We start from the raw sequence: 18242 nt of genomic DNA on the forward strand, positions 1-18242 counted from the left end.
CAGTTAAGTTCCTTAACTGGACGATATTTCTGGTCATGAAAACATCACCAAAGTTCTAAATAAAGACCAAAGCACTTCTAATTTTAAACATTGAAAAAAAGGTGGGCAATACATTCATGTAAGACGTATTAATAAGTAAGATAATTATTTACCCAAATATTCTAGTTCAGGATCATGGGTGGCTGAAGCCCTTCCCAGTAGCTCAGGGCTCAAGGTAGGAATCCACCCTAGACAGGTGGCCATCAGATAATAGGGCACGCTCACATGAACCCTAGATTCAGTCAGACTGGGAAAATGCAGACACAGCTCTCTCTTGTACACAGCTTTGGGATGTGGGAGAAAACTGGAGTACCTGGAGCAAACCCACATAAACATGGGGAGAACATGCAAACTCCACATCGACAGTGGCACCTGCTGGAAAGAGAATTTTTCTCATTAATGATATAACTAAATGACATTATTCAAGGACCTGTTGTAATAAACAGCCTTGACCATGTGAGTAAGGGTCAGAAATGAGGGTTGGAATAGTTATTTCTTCTTTTGAATATATTTTTGTATATTAAACATCTTTTTCCTCTCCCTTCCCACTCCCCTACTATCAAATATACTTTGTGCTAATGGTAATTAACCTTACAGAATTTAAAGTACAGGATATCATTATAGTCAGCTAGGAGTGATTTTATATCCTCCTGTCCTGCAAGGGTTGCTTAAGTTTATGAAGGAAACTGATCATCTTAGCTGGAAACATGACTTTGTTATTGTCTTTGTCAGTTAAGAATGTTTACAGAAAAAGTGTGTATAGATGCCAAGTTGTAGACTATGGTGGCTTTGTACTATGTGAAATTAGCTAAACTGTAACTGTATTTATCAGAATTTCTTTCCCAGTACAGTTCTTCATCAGTGTTGAAGACAAGAAGACTTTGTATGCAATTTGGAAGGCGGAAGTGAAGCAGCAACCAGTGCAGAGTACCAGGCACTATGGCAACTTGCACAGGTTGTCACTGATCTGATAGTGGTGTGAGGAGGCAACAGGGCCTGGGGCTCCTTCAACTTTCATAATTCATAGGGCAAGAGTATGTACAATGCCATGGCAAATGCTGATGTCAGTGAGTGAGAAACAGACGTGTGATCTAGTTTGTCCTCAGAAATTCCAGTTGTCCTTTTAGGTTCCCCTTTGCCCATGTTCTTGTTCATATCCAGTATTCCTTCCACACTACTGGTTAGGCTGATGCATAGTGGCTTCAGCTCTGCACCAGATGCTGACACTAGCACAGCACAGACTCCTCCACCAGTTACTATTGTGGTGTCAAATCTAATCCTGTAATAAGCCCCTCATTCTTTGTTATTCTTAGTGGTTATTCTTCTCTGATTGAACCCTAATACACAGTTTTCTTATTCTATTACTCCAACCTGAAAGTCTTTGCCTTTTAATTGAAGCTTGCTTGTTTACATTTAGTGTATTCAGATTTAAATCTAATTGTTTTCTATTTGTTCTGCCTGTTCTGTTTTCTGTCTTTTCTTATTTTGGATTAAGTACTTCATTATTCCATTCCCTTCTATTAGGTTATTATTTTACTTTGCTATTATTTTAGTAGCCCTAGAAATTATAACATGTATCTGATTTACTTCAGTTTAAATTACCATTTTTATTACTTTTTAAAAATGCAAAGACTTTGCAGTCCTTCATTTATACCTGATGATGTATATGCTGATGTTTTTGTGTTTTAATTCTGTATCTATTTAAAACTCCACAAGACACTGTTGTTGTATAGTCAGTATTTAGTTTTACCCACATATTTCATTCTATTGCTCTTAATTCCTTCCATCTGAAATCTGAAATAGTATACATCTGCTAGTGATAAATTCTCTTGATTTGTCTGAAAGTTTTTATTTCATCTTCCATTTTATTTTTATTTTTGGGATGGAGTCTCTGTTGCCCAGGCTGGAGTGCAGTGGCATGATCTCAGCTCACTGCAACCTCTGCCCTCTGGGTTCAAGTGATTCTTCTGCCTCAGCCTCCTGAGTAGCTAGAATTACAGGCATGGGCCACCATGCCTAATTTATTTTTTTCTTTTTTAGTAGAGATGAGGTTTCACCATGTTGTCCAGGCTGGTCTTGAACTCCTTGCCTCAAGTGATCTGCCCGCCTGGAACTCCAAAAGTGCTGGGATTACAGATGTGAGCCACCATGGCTGGCCTTCCATTTTATTATTAATCACTTTATTTTATAGACAGGGTCTCACTCTGTCACCCACACTGGAGTGCAATGCCATAATCATAGTTCACCATGGCCTCAAACTCCTGAGCTCAAGTGGTCTTCCTGCTTCAGCCTCTCCAGTAGCTGGGACTACAAGTGAATGTCACCATGCCTAGCTAATTTTTCTTTTTTTAGATAGTCTCCCTCTGTTGCCCAGGCTGGAGTGCAGAGGTGCGATCTTGGCTCACTGTCACCTCCATCTCCTGGGTTCAAGTGATTCTCCTGCCTCAGCTTCCTGAGTAGCTGGGATTACAGGTGCATGCCACCACACCTGGCACTTTTTGTATTTTTAGTAGAGACGGGGTTTCACCATGTTGGCCAGGCTGGTCTCGAATGTTTGACCTCAGGTGATCCACCCACCTCGGTCTCCCAAAATGCTGGGATTACAGGCATGAGCCACTGTGCCCGGCCTATATTTTCATTTTTTGGTAAAAATAGGGTTGCACTTTGCTGTCCAGGCTGATCTAAAACTCCTGGCTTCAAGTGATCCTCCCACCTCAGCCTCCCAAAGTGCTGGGATGATAGGTATGAGCCATCACTCCTGGCCTCATCTTCCATTTTAAAGGATATTTTCATTAGACATTGAATTCTAGATTGGCAGTTATTTTCTGTTTAAGTGTACTGAAGATACTAATGACATATTTTTTTCTTTCTTTTTACCATTAGACTTGTCAGGAGTGTATCTATTTTTATTGCTATTTAAAAATAACCAAAGTTTGGTTTAAGATTTTTAATGTTTTCCATTTTATTAATTCAGTCTTTCCTTTATGATACATTCCCTTCTCCATGCTCTTGATTAATTCATTTTGTTCTGTGTTAAAGTCTGTTATTATTATTCTTTTTAAATAATAAAAATAGTTAAGACTGTAGTCTGGCTATTTAAGTGCCTGTAGTCCCAGCTACTTGGGAGGCTGAGGCAAGAGGATCCCTTAAGCCCAAGAGTTTTTTTAATTCTTTTTTTTTCCTTTCTTTCTAAAGAAGAATTGTTTTTTTAATTTTTAATTTTTATTTTTTAAAGACTAGTCAAGTGCAGTAGTGAGAAGGGGGGAAAGAGTAGAACAAGGAGTTTGATCTGTAACTGACTGTGAACAATCAGTTGAGATAACTACCTTCAGACCAGCCAAGCTCGGGAGTTTGAGGTCAGCCTGGACAACATAGCAAGACCTTGTCTCTTAAATAAAAGTGCATATAAATAAAAAATAAGGCCAGTTGCGATGGCTTACACCTGTAATTCCAGCTTTTGGGAGGCTGAGGTGGGAGGATTGCTTGAGCTCAGGAGTCCGAGACCAGCCTGGGCAATGCAGCGAGACCCTATCTCTTCAAAAAATAAAAAATGGCTGGGTGCGGTGGCTCATGCCTGTAATCTCAGCACTTTGGGAGGCTGAGGTGGGTAGATCATGAGGTCATGAGTTCAAGACCAGCCTGGCCAACATGGTGAAATGCCATCTGTACTAAAAATACAAAAATTAGCTGGGTGTGGTGGCACATGCCTGTAATCCCAGCTACTCCGGAGGTTGAGGTGGGAGGATTACTTGAGCCTAGGAGTTTTGAGGCTGCAGTGACCCGTGATCATGTCACTGCAGTCCAGCCTGGATGACAGACCGAGACCTGTTTCAAAAAATATATATAAATTAGAAATCTTGTGAATAAATTTTACTACTTAGATTCTTGCTCTATGATAGGTAACACGAAAGGTTAACAGACTGTAAAAGACAAAGTTTTATTTCAGAAGCTTCATTTTATTAACAGTCTTATTAAGATTCTTGCTTTTGGCCGGGCGTGGTTGCTCACGCCTTATCCCAGCACTTTGGGAGCCTGAGGCGGGTGGATCACGAGGTCAAGAGATCAAAACCAGCCTGGCCAACATGGTGAAACTCTAATACAAAAAAATTAGCTGGGCGTGGTGGCGCACCTCTGTAGTCCGAGCTACTGGGGAAGCTGAGGCAGGAGAATTGCTTGAACCTGGTAGGCGGAGGTTGCATGAGCTGAGGTTGCGCCACTGCACTCCAGCCTGGCACCTGGTGATGGAGTGAGACTCTGTCTCAAAAAAAAAAAAAAAAAGATTCTTGCTTCTTAACAGAAAAGTTGTAAAGATTAAGGAAAAAAATCCTTGCTTTAATACATATATTTTTCAGCAAGTCTCCTGATTTTAAGTTTTTCATTAGTATAAATCAGAAAATCTGAACTGAAATAATAACAAAGATTTTCATCTTTGAAATAGTAAAATCAATTAATACAGAATTATCAGATTTAAAATTGTAATGGGCATATTTCACATACAAACATTAGTTTCTGGAAGTAGGTGGTAGCAGTGAGCTTTGCTAAGTTAAATGTACTTCTATACAGCTGGTGGTAGTTGCATGGGATAATACAATGATATACTTGATTGTCAAGGCTATTTTCAAGATACAATTAATTTAAAAATCATATTTGCTTTTAATGTATTTCACAAGAGTACAGTAAGTATGGGCATCTTGAAATCCTTTGAAAACTTGTACAGAAAGGTCAAACCACTTTTACTGCCATAAACACTAAAAAACTTATGTAGTATATACCAGTTGCCCATATTGGAATGCAGTGGCGCAATCTCAGCTCACTGCAACCTCCACCTGCCAGGTTCAAGTGATTCTTGTGCCTAAGCCTCCTGAGTAGCTGGGATTATAGGCACTCGCACCACCAAGACTGGCTAGTTTTTAAATTTTTAGAAGAGATGGGGTTTCACCATGTTGGCCTGGCTGGTCTTGAACTCTGTCCTCAAGTGATTTGCCTGCCTCAACCTCCCAAAATGCTGGGATTACAGGCGTGAGTCACTGCGCCTGGACAAAAAATCTTTCAATCTATCAGTTATTTATCACTGCCACAAATAGGAAGGTTTTTGCTTCTAATGCACCCAAAACTTGTCAAAACAAAGTTAAGCAGTTGCTAGTAACTGTGTAAAATTATAGAGCTTAGCACATATAGAATATACTTGCCAGATTCTGCTGCCTTGGCCTCCTAAAGTGTTAGGACTATAGGTGTGAGCCACATGCGTGTGCTTAAGGGAGAATTTTTAAGACTCAGGTTGCTATCACTAACACAATTATTAATCATTCAGAAAATGTGAAGTTTTCCTTTCAATTGTTATTATTATTTTTGAGATGACTCTCACTCTGTCGTTCAGGCCAGAGTGCAATGGCGCAATCTCGGCTCACTGCAACCTCTGCCTCCCAGGTTCAAGTGATTCTTCTGCCTCAGCCTCCCAAGCCTCCCAAGAAGCTGAGATTACAGGCACCTGCCACCACACGAGGCTAATTTTTGTATTTTTTTAAATAGAAACAGGGTTTCACCATGCTGGCCAGGCTGGTCTCAAACTCCTGACCTCAGGTAATCCACCCACTTCCACCTCCCAAAGTGCTAGGATTACAGGTATGAGCCACCTCGATTGGCCTCAATTATTAGTATTTAATAGAAATTAACATTACCCGGGCTGAGCACGGTGGCTCATGCCTGTAATCCCAGCACTTTGGGAGGCTGAGGCAGGTAGATCATGAGGTCAAGAGATGGAGACCATCCTGGCCAACACGGTGAAACTTGTCTCTACTAAAAATACAAAAATTAGCTGGGCATGGTGGCGTGCGCCTATAGTCCCAGCTACTCGGGAGGCTGAGGCAGGAGAATAGCTTGAACCCAGGAGGTGGAGGTTGCAGTGAGCCGCGATCGTGCCACTGCACTCCAGCCTGGTGCCTGGTGACAGAGTGAGACTCTGTCTCAAAAAAAAAAAAAAAAAAAAAAAGAAATTAACATTACCCTTTAGCAATGTAGTCTTTGTTGCTGGAGAAATGTTGCTGTTGCTGGAGGTCAAATATATATTTTATGTATAATTTGTGGATTATTTGCAGTTTGGGATGTAATCTTCATTAACATGAAAATAACTTTTAGAGTTGACTACACATTTATTTTTAGTAAATGAACTCAACATTGAACCTTGCTTAAAAAGATAGCCCTACTATAGGAATACGTAGGTGTCTCCTAAAAATGTACGGTGATATGTGTGGCAAATAAGTTTATCTATTTTTTTATTTATTGACTGAGAGGGTCTCACTGCTGTGCAGGCTGGTGCGAAATGGCGCCTTCATAGCTCACTGCATCCTGGAACTCCTGAGCCCAAATGATCTTCTGCCTCAGCCTTCCCAGTAGCTAGGACTATAGGCAAGTGCCTCTACACCTGGCTAATTTTTAAATTGTTTTATAGAGACAGGGTTTTGCTAGGTTTTCTAGTAGGGTCTTGAACTCCGGGCCTCAACTCTTGTGTTGGCTTCCTTCCAAAGCAGTGGGGTTACAGGTGTGAGACACTGTGCCCTACCATGTTGACTTTTTTTTTTTTTTTTTTTGAGATGGAGTCTTGCTCTGTCGCCCAGGCTGGAGTGCAGTGGCATGATCTCAGCCTCCCGGGTTCAAGCGATGCTCCTGCCTCAGCCTCCTGAGTAGCTGGGATTACAGGCGCCCGCTACCATGCCAAGCTAATTTTTGTATTTTTAGTAGAGATGGGGTTTCACCATGTTGGCCAGGCCGGTCTCGAACTCCTGACCTCGTGATCCGCCTGCCTGGGCCTCCCAAAGTGCTGGGATAACAGGTGTGAACCATTGCACAAGGCCAAAAGTTCAATTCTTTTTTTTTTTATTTTTAATTTTTTTATTGCATTTTAGGTTTTGGGGTACATGTGAAGAACATGCAAGATTGTTACATAGGTGTACACACATGGCAGCATGATTTGCTGCCTTCCTCCCCTTCACCTATATCTGGCATTTCTCCCCAACTCCCCACCCCGCGCTGTCCCTCCCCTATTTCCCCCCAACAGACCCCAGTGCTTTAACATGGCCCTACAAGGACTTTTGTGGACTCTGCTCCATTCTCCACTATCACTACATTCTCCCTAATAAAAGCCAATTGCTTTGCGTAGAATGCTCTTCTGACTATACACTGACTACCACTAGCAGCAATACTATTAATAACGGTTACAACCTACCGAATTCTTATTAGGCATGGGACACTTTATATATATTGTTAGTTTATAATTTATGAAGCAGGTACTATTCTTATTCCAGGTGTACAAATAAGCCACAGAGAAATGAAGCAATTTACTGAGAGGAACACAGCTATTAAAGTGTAGGCACTTTAATCTGTTTCAATCCAGATCTGTCTGATTCAATGATGTTCCCAAACCCTGCTACTAAGGTATCAACTTTTTCCAAGAAGTCTAACCTGTTTAATATCCTCGAATAGCAAATGTGATAAGGTTAGTACTTAAGACACTGGTTTACAACGACCTGTGTACTTTCTGCCTCCCCAAGCGGAAGATAAACAAGCCATATGAACTCAGATAAGACGGCATTTTGTTTACTCTTGCTTCCCCAGCTCCTACCACAGTTCCTGGTAGACGTAATGGGTGTTAATAAAGATTTGTTGAATAATCAAATAAGTGAAACTGCTTTTAAACACAAAGCCATAACACAATGTTATTATCATCGAATTTAGCTAATGAACATCATCAAGCTTACCAGTTTGTGATCTAGACTCCACCTTTCCCCATTTTTTCCGTGTGGTACTTTTGCTTATATTCATTCTTCTGTGACTTTGTCTGTTTGCCACACAATTCCTTAAATACTTCCACCCTTCACTTTCATGACAGCGAGTTGCCGTTTGTGAACCTCTTTTACAGAGAAAAACTAGAATGTTACTTTTCCATTCACAGCAATTCTTTAAAATTCTTGAAAGCCTTTAAAAGGATATTAGCACAAACATCAGAGATCGCTGAGGGAAAAACTATCTTTAAAAAATGAATTTCAAATCAAGGCTAGGCTGATTGGAGAAAAGCAACCTAGTATATTTATAAAGGAAATCTTCCGGTCCCAGGTGGCATCCTATTTTTCATAATTTACCGAAGGCCCTTGGTAATATAAATACAGAGAAAACAGGTGCTGCACTGAGCAGGGGGTCTGTCTAAATCAACCTTTTTGGCTCCATTTTTTGACAAAGGGCCCAGAGGTCAGCGTCATCGGTCCAGTAGTTCTCATTACCTTCGAGGGGAAGGAGAAAGAGGAGGGAAGTGGAGAAAGGAAACGGGAAGAGGAAGTGTGGCAAACAGAAAATATTCTTCAGGTAGAGCCAGGGCTCGGGCCGCGTCCCCAGGTGGCCCCTCCAAACGACCGTTTACGTTGTAAATTTTCTTTTCAATGAAAAAAAGACATCTGGCTTTTTAAGTAAGAGAATATACGAATAAGGAAGGTATCAGGTCTCGTGAGAACTTCGGCACCGGATCCGCGTCCAGAACGCCACCAAGGACCGCCGGTCCAACCGCCGCCCGCTCGCGGATGCCCCCGGGGGCCCGACGCCGGCCAGGCTTCCCCTAGCGCTCCCACTACCCAGAAGTCCTCGCGTCTCGGCGCGCACGCGCAGCGGCGACGACCGTCTCAGGAAGAGGAAAATGGAATAAACAACTCGGAGGAACCAGAGCGCGAGAGAACGAGTGGAGGCAGAATTTAAAAATAAACTGGCCCCTCCGCCCTCCCCACCCGCTCGTCGCCGCCGCTCCCTCTTCCCCTGCCCGCGCCCTCGAAGTCCCCGTATGGGCCCGCGCGCCCACCCCGCCGTCCCGCGCGGCCCCTTTAAGAAAAGAGAACGAGAGAGTGAGTGAGAGAGAATCCCAACTCTCCCCCTACCCTCCCTCCTTCTACCCCATCCTCCCTCCCCTCTCCCCTCCCCCCTCTCCCCGGGCGGCTCCGGCTCCCGCAGCGGGACAGACCCACCCGCCCAGGCTTTTATCCGGCACCGGCAGCGTCTTCCTTCCCTCCCCCGTCTATGGTGGCGGCGGCGGCGGCGGCGGCTCCTCGGGCGGCGGCGGAGGACGAGGCTGCGGCGTTGCCATGAACAGTGGCGGCGGCCTCCCGCCCCCCTCGGCCGCCGCCTCCCCTTCCTCCTCCTCGCTGGCGGCGGCAGTGGCGGTGGTGGCTCCGCCGGGGGTCGGGGGTGTCCCCGGCGGGGCGGCGGCAGGAGTGAAGCTGAAGTACTGCCGCTACTACGCCAAGGATAAGACTTGCTTCTACGGGGAGGAGTGTCAGTTTCTGCATGAGGACCCGGCCGCCGGTGCTGTCCCGGGCCTCGGCCTCCATAGCAACAGCGTCCCCCTGGCTCTGGCGGGTGCACCCGTGGCCGGCTTTCCGCCCGGAGCCGTCCCGGGCGGGGGAGCTGGGCCGCCCCCCGGGCCCAAGAAGCCGGACCTGGGGGACCCGGCGGCAGGAGCCGCAGCAGGCGGAGGAGGCAGCAGCGGGGGACTCGATGGACCGCGGCTGGCAAGTGAGTGTGGTCCGGGCGGGGCGGGCCGTGGCGGCGGAGGGCAGGCCTGGGGCCAGATGAGGCCCTGCTGCCGAAGGGAGCTAAGCCCGGCCCGCGGGCTCCCCCCTCACCTCCCAAGGCGGTCTGAGCGGCCTAAGCCGGGCCTGAGCCCTACTTCTTCCTGCTTCCCCTCCCCACTGCCTCTGGCGAGCCGGGGAGCGAGGGGAGGCTGGGTTCCCGGGAACGTGGGTGGGAGGATTGGGGTGATGTGAGTGGGGGCGGGGAGGAAGGGGGATGGGTTGTGGCGTGCGGTGTGTGAGAAAGGGGGTGTCGTTTCCGGGGGGTGTGGAAAGGGGCTGGGTTTGCAGGCACATGTGTTTTGCGTGCCCGTGTGGAGTGGCGTCTGCAGTGTTGAGGTTCCCTAGTGGGGAGGGGTGTGTGTGTGTTACGGGGGCGGGAGGTGAGGGGCGGGCTTAAGGTTTCGTGGAGTAGGTTGAAAGAACGGAAAAAGTTTGTAGAAGGCTTGTGGGAGAAAGGTTTTCCAGGCAGGAAATGCTTTCTAAGGATTAGGAGGGAGAAGACTGCCGCATTCAAAGTGTGCTCAGGTTTAATCGAGAGTTTAGAGACTTCACAAAGACGCATTTCAACAGTTTCCCTGAAAGCTAGAGTAAGTTTGCTGGGTGTCAGTTGGGATCCTGTCTTTTACAGGTTTGTATCAAGCAAAGTCTTAGCATTGTGTCTTGAATGTATGTCATGTGCAGCCTGCATTTATGTGCGACTGAGCACTTGGGTGGAGACATCTTAAGGCTGTTTATATTTTTTTCATTTGTTAACTTTTTTTTTTTTTGAGACAGTCTCGCCCTGTCACCCAGGCTGGAGCACAGTGGCGCGATGTCGGCTCACTGCAGCTCCGCCTTCCAGGTTCAAGCGATTCTCCTGTCTCAGACTACCGAGTAGCTGGGATTACAGGCAGGAGCCACCACGCCCAAATAATTTTTGTAGTTTTAGTTGAGATGGTGGTCTCTCTGTATTGGCCAGGCTGGTCTCGAACCGCTGGCCTCAAGTGATCTGCCCTCCTTGGCCTCCCAGAGTGTGTTGTTAATCTGTTGACTTGCAACTTGTTGGTTTAGTGCAGTTTACAGTTAACATAAATGTGAGTGTAATCCGTTAGAGAATGTTGCCTTTATGAATAGAGCGGGTGCCAGATGTTCCTGTTGATTGAGCGTTTCTAAACCAACTTGGAGTCCTACTTTCCTGGGAATTCTGGAGAACTTTTGGATCTTAAAATAATCTGATAGGCAGTTCAATTTGTACATGAGAACATTTTGTCTTTTGACACTGTGTATGAATCTGATAGAAAGTTTTAGCATTTGATTACTCTATGAGGATTAATACCTTCCCCGGGGTTTTGCTTTCTTGCTTTTCTAAGATCTCCGGGATCTTCCTACGTTGCCCAAGCTGGTCTGGAACTCCTGGGCTCAAGCGATCTTCATGCCTGGTTCCCCCAAAGTGCTGGGATTACCGGAGTGAGGCACCATGCTGGGCAAAGTTTTTCTTTTTTCTCTTTTTTCTTTCTTTTATAAAAGTGTTTCATTAGTTGTGATGGGCTTGACTTTAATGAAGATATATTTGCTGAGGCTGATATGCTAAGAAAATTAATTTGTAAGTTCAGATGTTTTGTAAAAAAAATAGTTACTTACGGGTCGAAATTTATTAATTAATTAATTTGACGGAGTCTCACTCTGTCTCCAGGCTGGAGTGCAGTGGCATGATCTCACTGCAACTTCCGCCTCCTGGGTTCAAGTGATTCTCCTGCTTCAGCCTCCTCAGTAGCTGGGACTGTAGGCATGCGCCACCATTCCCAGCTAATTTTTGTATTTTGGTAGAGACGGGGTTTCACCATGTTCGCCAAGCTGGTCTTGATCTCTTGACTTTGTGATCCGCCTGCCTTGGCCTCCCAAAGTTCTCGGATTACAGGCCTGGCCTTGGGTGGAATTTTCTCTCCCTTGAGCATCAACTTTGCATTTTTAGGGTAAACTTGCTGGATGTGTGACTTGTGACTCAATTTAATAGTAATGTTTGATTAGTAACCAATGACACTGAGCAATAGTTTTCTTACCCACAGAAAGAGGCACTTTTTTTTTTTTGAGACGGAGTCTCGCACTGTCACCTAGGCTGAAGTGCAGTGGTGCAGTCTCCCCGGCTGACAGCAACCTCCGCCTCCCGAGTTAAGTGATTCTTCTGTCTCAGCCTCCCAAAGTATCTGGGACTACAGGCATGCGCCACCACCCCTGGCTAATTTTTGTATTTTTAGTAGAGATTGGGTTTTGCCATGTTGGCCAGGCGGGTCTCAAACTCCTGACCTCAGGTGATCCTCCCGCCTCAGCCTTCCAAAGTGCTCTGATTACAGGTGTGAGCCACTGTGCTGGCTAGAAAGAGGCACTTTTTAAAATGCTGGTATTCCACTTCATAGGTGATCTTTCTAGGATTTTCTTTTTTTAAAAAACTCTTAAAGATTTATTTATTTATTAATCAATCTTCTTCCTGACAGCTCTGAAGATCTTTCTAGGATTTTCTTACTTTTTTTTTTTTTTTTTTGAGACGGAGTTTTGCTCTTGTTGCCCAGGTTGGAGTGCAGTGGCGTGATCTTGGCTCACCATACCTCCTCCTCCTGGGTTCAAGCAGATTCTTCTGCCTCAGCCTCCCAATTAGCTGCGATTACAGGCATGTACTACCATGCCCAGCTAATTTTGTATTTTTAGTAGAGACAAGGTTTCTCCAGGTTGGTCAGGCTGGTCTCCAACTCCTGACCTCAGATGATCCTTCTGCCTCGGCCTCCTTAAGTGCTGGCATTATAGGCTTGAGCCACCTTGGTGGCTGAGGATTTTCTAATTAACACACAATAGGTAGTAGATTTGAGACATGAAAGATAGGACAGGATATAAGCATGTGAAGATGAGAGGTGAAGGTAAGTACTGTTAAGGTGGAGGAAAAAATATTGGCAGTGGCTCAAAGGTGGGACTATTCCATATCTTAGGAAAATAATTGAGATATAAGGACTTGAGAGGATAGGCAGTTAATGCTGAAAATATTTTAAAATTAATACTTTGTCACTTAGTAAAGGTTGTCTGATTAAATAGTTGATTTATGTATTTGGATTCAGTGATGTTTGCCTTAGCTTGACTGAAGCCTAAGGCTCCTCTTTTCTGTGTTAGGCTTCTTGGTATCTCTTAGTAATTCCTTATGGATGGAGATCTCATCATAAGAAATTGCAACCTAGGAATTACTGAGAGATAACCAAGTAGTGGGAAATAATGTTGCTCAGGAATCAGGAAAGAAGGTTGTGTTGGTAATTGTATGGCGGCTTTGAATTTTTACACTTACTGTAAAATTTTCAGTTGACTTTCTACTTTTTGCTGTATTCTTATTGTATGTTTTGAGACAGTATTGATATGTTTGTTTATTTTATTTTAAAGAGATGATGTCTTACTGTGTTGTCCAAGCTGGTTTCAAACTCCTGGGCTCTAGCAATCTCCTGCTGACTTCTCAAAGCACTGGGATTATAGGTGTGAGTCACCACATCTGGTCTTGACTTGTTTTTATCTTTTTTTTTTTGATTTGTTAATTAAGTGGATGAGGCAATTAAAAGAGATGGTACATCTTTTTTTTTTTTTTTTTGAGGTGGGGACCGCGGGTGCTGGCTACCACGCCCCTCTAAATTGGGAGAGTTGTGGTTTCCCAATGTTGCCCAGGCTAGTCTCAAATTTTGGGGCTCAAATTGATCTGCCCATCCTGTGAGTCACCATACCCCACCATAATTTAGTATTTTTAATCTCCGTGTTTGTGGATTTAGATTGAATTATTTGACAACAAAATAAACAAAAGATTTAATATAGAAATACAAATTTATGGTTTCCCTTTAAGGGCATCTCTTACCTGTGTTGGAATTAGGGCTGATAGAGTCTAATTCTCTCCATTTGGACTCATTCCCTAACTGGATGACTTTTGTATCTAGGCATTTGAGATTTTGACCCTAATTTTAGTACATCACATTTGCAGAATTGTTTTTGTTTTGTTGGTGTTTCAGGTAGTGTTAAAAACTTGGAGGTGGGTGCATGAGAAAACTTTATCCTTATTTGTAAGCATTGGAAAACTGAAGCACAAAAGCTTTTTCTTAATACACTTAGTTGCAATGATATTTCAACCTTATAAGGAAATTGCGATTTAGTTTTTTTTTTTCTTCTTCTTTTTGGAGAGAGGGTAGGGGAGTTCTTGCTATGTTGTCTAGTCTAGGTTGGACTCCAACTCCTGGGCTCAAGTGATCCTAGCACCTCAGCCTCCCAAGTAGCTGGGACTACAGGTGTGTGGCACAATGCCTAAATTAAGTTTTTAACATTTCATAGTTCTTGTTAGTCTTGGGATTTTTCTGAGGCTTGAGAGTGATTTGATTTGTATTCAACTGAATTATCTATTCTTCACATTTAACGATGTAATTCCAATATTTTCAACTGGCTAGATTTTCAAAACTGCTTTAATTTTCAAAGTGCACAATTTTTAGCAGGTAAAATATTTATTATGCCAATATTTGTATTTTATGTACATAATTTGAAACCCAGTAGATTTAATTTACCAAAATATACTTTTCAGTTCTACTAATGTAGTTACTAGTGAATAAGACATGTCCCAGATAGAACCCTGGCTCCTTTGTTTACTAGCTTTGTGACTGAGCAAAGTTTTAACTTTTAAGCCTCAATTTTTCTCATCTTGAAAATGGAGATGTTGTTATGAGAATTGCATGGTATTGAATGTACATAGTGAGGTTTCAGTGTTAGTTGTTGCTATTATTGAATATTAACAATCTATAGTTAACCTCTACGTTTCCTTTCTTCAAATTTTTGAGAGCATATATTGAAGAACAGTAAAATAGCTACAGATTATTGAATTGTGGTTGTCTGTCCAAATGGAGGAGAGTAGTGCCATGGATAACTTGAAGTTCAAATGTTAAGTTTGGAGTATGTAACATATGGTGTGTGGCAAAGCTGTTTTTGTTTAACCCAGGACTAGACTTCATCTCACAAACCTATACTAAGGGACAGAAAAGTGAGTGCTGGGAATTTACCATTAGGATAGCTGGCCTAAGTTTAAACATTTTTATTGGAATAATACACTAAGTATATCACAAAGGCTTTACATTCATGTCACTCATTTAATATCCTGCTTCCAAGGTGGTAAGCTCTGATTTAGGTGATAGGAACAAAAGAAAACAAAATTCAGCCCTAATGGAGTTTACATTCTAGTGGGACTCTAAACATCTATAAGGTCATACTTGGTTTTGATAAGTTTTATGAGGAAAACCCAAGGAGGGATAACATAACTCCAGGTAAGATTCAGTTAATGAATAAAACACTTTTTCCTGTGAAAGTGCATTTGATGAGATCGGGCACTTTTGGGGTGGTATGACCGTAGACTGAAAGTGCATTTGAAATGAGCCTTTAAGAAGATAAATGATTATCAAAAGCAAACCAAAACATCCTTTTATATTCCATTTTGAGGAATTTATTTATTTATTTTTTGACTAGTCAAGTGCAGTAGTGAGAAGGGGGAAGAGTATAACAAGGAGTTTGATCTATAACTGACTGTGAACAGTTGAGGAACTGATTTCCCCAATTTTAAACTTTTAATTTTGAGATAATTGTAGAATTATCTGCAGTTGTAAGAAATAATACGGATATCTCATGTACCCTTTTTTTTTTTAATAAAGGATGGTAACATCTTTTATAGCTATAGTACAGTATCATGGCCAGTATTGATTGCAGTAGATTTCCACAGTCTGATTTGCACTCGTGTATGTGTGTGTGTGTGTGTGTGTGTGTGTGTATAGATGGTGCCTAACTTAACAATGGTTTGGACTTTACGATCTTGCAAAAGCAATGCACATTCAGTAGAAACTGTACTTCCAGTACCCATACAACATTCTGTTTTTTACTTTTGTACAGTAGTCAGTAACTTTCATGAGATATTTAATACTTTATTATAAAATAGGCTTTGTTCTAGATTATTTTGCCCAGTTATAGACTAATTGTAAGTGTTCTGAGCACTTTTAAGGTAGGCTAGGCTAAGCTATGATGTTCAGTAGGTTAGGTTTATTACATATGTTTTCACCTTATGACATTTGCAACTTAGATTGGATTTATTGGGATGTAATCCTATTGTAAGTGGTTGAGCATCTGTATTTGATCCTTTGGAATTTTATCACATGTAGGTTTGTATCCCCACCATCACTGTCAAGTTGCCTTTTTATAACCTGCATTTCTTCCCAAACTTTGGCAACCACTAATTTGTTCTCCATTTCTGCAATTTTATCACTTCAAGAATGTTCCATAAATGAAATTATATAGCATGTAATCCTTCGGGATTAGCATATTTTTTCACTCAACTTAATCCCTTTTAGCCAAGTTGTTGGTATATGTCAAGAAATCATTTGTTTTTATTGCTGAATTTTTCCTCTCATTTTAACTTGAAAAATTTATATCCATCTTTGTTTTGGAGAAATATTGTTTTTGCTTGTTTTTCTATAAGCATATACAAAGCTGTGAACACTTACAGTGTCTAGAAATGGCATTTAAAAAATTTGCGCTAGGAGTTTATTTAAAAAATTTATATATATGTACACACACACACACACACACACACACACACGTTGAGACAGGGTCTTGCTCTGTTGCCTAGGCTAGAACGCATTCCTGGGTTCAAGTGATCCTCCTGCCTTAGCTGAGTAGCTGGAACTGTAGGCATAAGCCACCATGCCTGGCTAACTTTTAAATTTTTGTAGAGGTGTGGTCTTGCTTGTTGCCTTGAACTCCTGGGCTCCAGTGATCCTCCCATGTAATCCCAAAGTGCTGGGATGGGATTACAGGCATGATCCACTGGCTTAGCCTGTGGTAGGATTTTAAGGAGCATTAATTGACAGATTTAAAGACATTTAAATACACACGCACACACACACACACACACACATTTTGCTTATCTGTTTATTTCAGGGTTAGTTTTCACTCTTTTAATCGAATTTTTAAAAATTATTTATTTGTTTAAGGCAGAGTCTCACTCTATCACAGGCCAGAGTGCGGAGTGCAGTGGTCCGATTTCAGCTCACTGCAACCTCTACTTACTGGGTTCAAGCAATTCTCTTGCCTCAGCCTCCTAGCTGGACTTGGGTGCACGCCACCCCACCCGACTAATTTCTTTTTTTTTTTTTGAGACGGAGTTTCGCTCTTGTTACCCAGGCTGGAGTGCAATGGCGTGATACCGGCTCACCACAACCTCTGCCTCCTGGATTCAGGCAATTCTCCTGCCTCAGCCTCCTGAGTAGCTGGGATTACAGGCACGTGCCACCATGCCCAGCTAATTTTTTGTATTTTTAGTAGAGACGGGGTTTCACCGTGTTGACCAGGATGGTCTCAATCTCTTGACCTCATGATCCACCCGCCTCGGTAATTTCTTTGTCTTTTTAGTAGAGACAGGGTTTCACCATGTTGGCCAGGCTGGTCTCAAACTCCTGACCTCAACTAATTGGCTCACCTTGACCTCCCAAAATGCTGATATTACATTGTGACCCATTGTTCCCAGCCTAATTTGTTTTAAATTTTTAATTAAAAAAAATATATATATATATATATTTGAGATGGAATTTTGCTCTTGTTACCCAGACTGGAGTGCAATGGCGCTATCTTGGCTCACCGCAACCTCCGCCTCCTGGGTTCAGGCAATTCTCCTGCCTCAGCCTCCTGAGTAGCTGGGATTACAGGCACAGGCCACCATGCCCAGCTAATTTTTTGTATTTATTTTTTTAGTAGAGACGGGGTTTCACCATGTTGACCAGGATGGTCTCGATCTCTTGACCTCGTGATCCACCCGCCTCGGCCTCCCAAAGTGCTGGGATTACAGGCGTGAGTCACCGCGCCTGGCCCCAATTAAAAATTTTTTTAAGGAGATGGGGCTGGCCTTGAACTCATGGCCTTAAGTAATACTCCTGCCTTAGTCTCTGAAGTAGTAGCTGGGATGACAGGTGGGAACCACCATGCCAAGCTAATTTAGTTTTTTTTTTTTTTTTTTTTGAGACAGAGTTTCCCTCTGTCTCGAAGGCTGGAGTGCAGTGGTGCAGTTTCGGCTCATTGCGGCCTCTGCCTTCCAGGTTCAAGTGATTCTCAATTCTCATGTCGTGGTCTCCTGAGTAGCTGGGATTACAGGCTTGCACCACCACACCCAGCTAATTTTTGTATTTTTAGTAGAGACGAAGGTTTCACCATGTTGGCCAGGCTGGTCTTGAACTCCTAACTTCAAGTAATCCACCTGACTCAGCCTCCCAAAGTGCTGGGAATGCAGGTGTGAGTCACTGTGCCTGGCCCTAATTGAGTTTTTAAATGATGAAAGGTACACTTTTTTGGTAAAAATTTACATCGAAATAGAAGTGTATAAAGTCAAAATAAATAAGTCTCCTCATCTTATTGCCCAGGGTTAATAATTGTTAATAATTTGTTTGTGTATATATCTTTTCTACACATTGTATGATACAGATATATCTAGTATATATATTAAAATGTATATTTACTTATATATACTCTGTGTGTGTGTGTGTGTGTATATATACGTGTGTGTGTGTGTGTGTGTGTGTGTGT

The 18242-nt window shown here is 42.8% G+C and overlaps 2 protein-coding genes across 8 annotated transcripts in view; one reads left to right on the plus strand and one right to left on the minus strand.

The window, feature by feature from the left end:
* Positions 1-8587, minus strand: part of FLT3 (fms related receptor tyrosine kinase 3) — a 137785-nt gene extending 129198 nt beyond the window's left edge. For 3 of the 4 annotated variants that reach the window (XM_064361711.1, XM_064361712.1, XM_064361710.1), the window contains exon 1: positions 7794-7883. Coding sequence is in view for 1 of the 4 variants with exons in the window: in XM_064361709.1 (XP_064217779.1) it covers positions 7794-7857 (64 nt within the window). In the remaining 3 variants the exon portion in view is untranslated. Of the gene's footprint in view, positions 1-7793 lie in introns of all 4 variants that reach the window. The other variant, XM_064361709.1, reaches the window with a different exon arrangement.
* Positions 8588-8710: 123 nt separating this feature from the next.
* Positions 8711-18242, plus strand: part of PAN3 (poly(A) specific ribonuclease subunit PAN3) — a 166183-nt gene continuing 156651 nt past the window's right edge. Inside the window, exon 1 of one of the 4 annotated variants that reach the window (XM_012471065.3) lies at positions 8711-9588. In XM_012471065.3, coding sequence (XP_012326488.1) covers positions 9159-9588 — 430 coding nt within the window. In that variant the 5' untranslated portion in view covers positions 8711-9158. Of the gene's footprint in view, positions 9589-10062; positions 10276-18242 lie in introns of those variants that run through there. The other 3 variants (XM_012471067.3, XM_064361715.1, XM_064361716.1) reach the window with 3 other exon arrangements.

This window comes from Aotus nancymaae, unplaced genomic scaffold, assembly GCF_030222135.1.
Source record: "Aotus nancymaae isolate 86718 unplaced genomic scaffold, 86718_ANA_hifiasm-v0.15.2.pri h1tg000043l, whole genome shotgun sequence".
NCBI lineage: Eukaryota > Metazoa > Chordata > Mammalia > Primates > Aotidae > Aotus > Aotus nancymaae.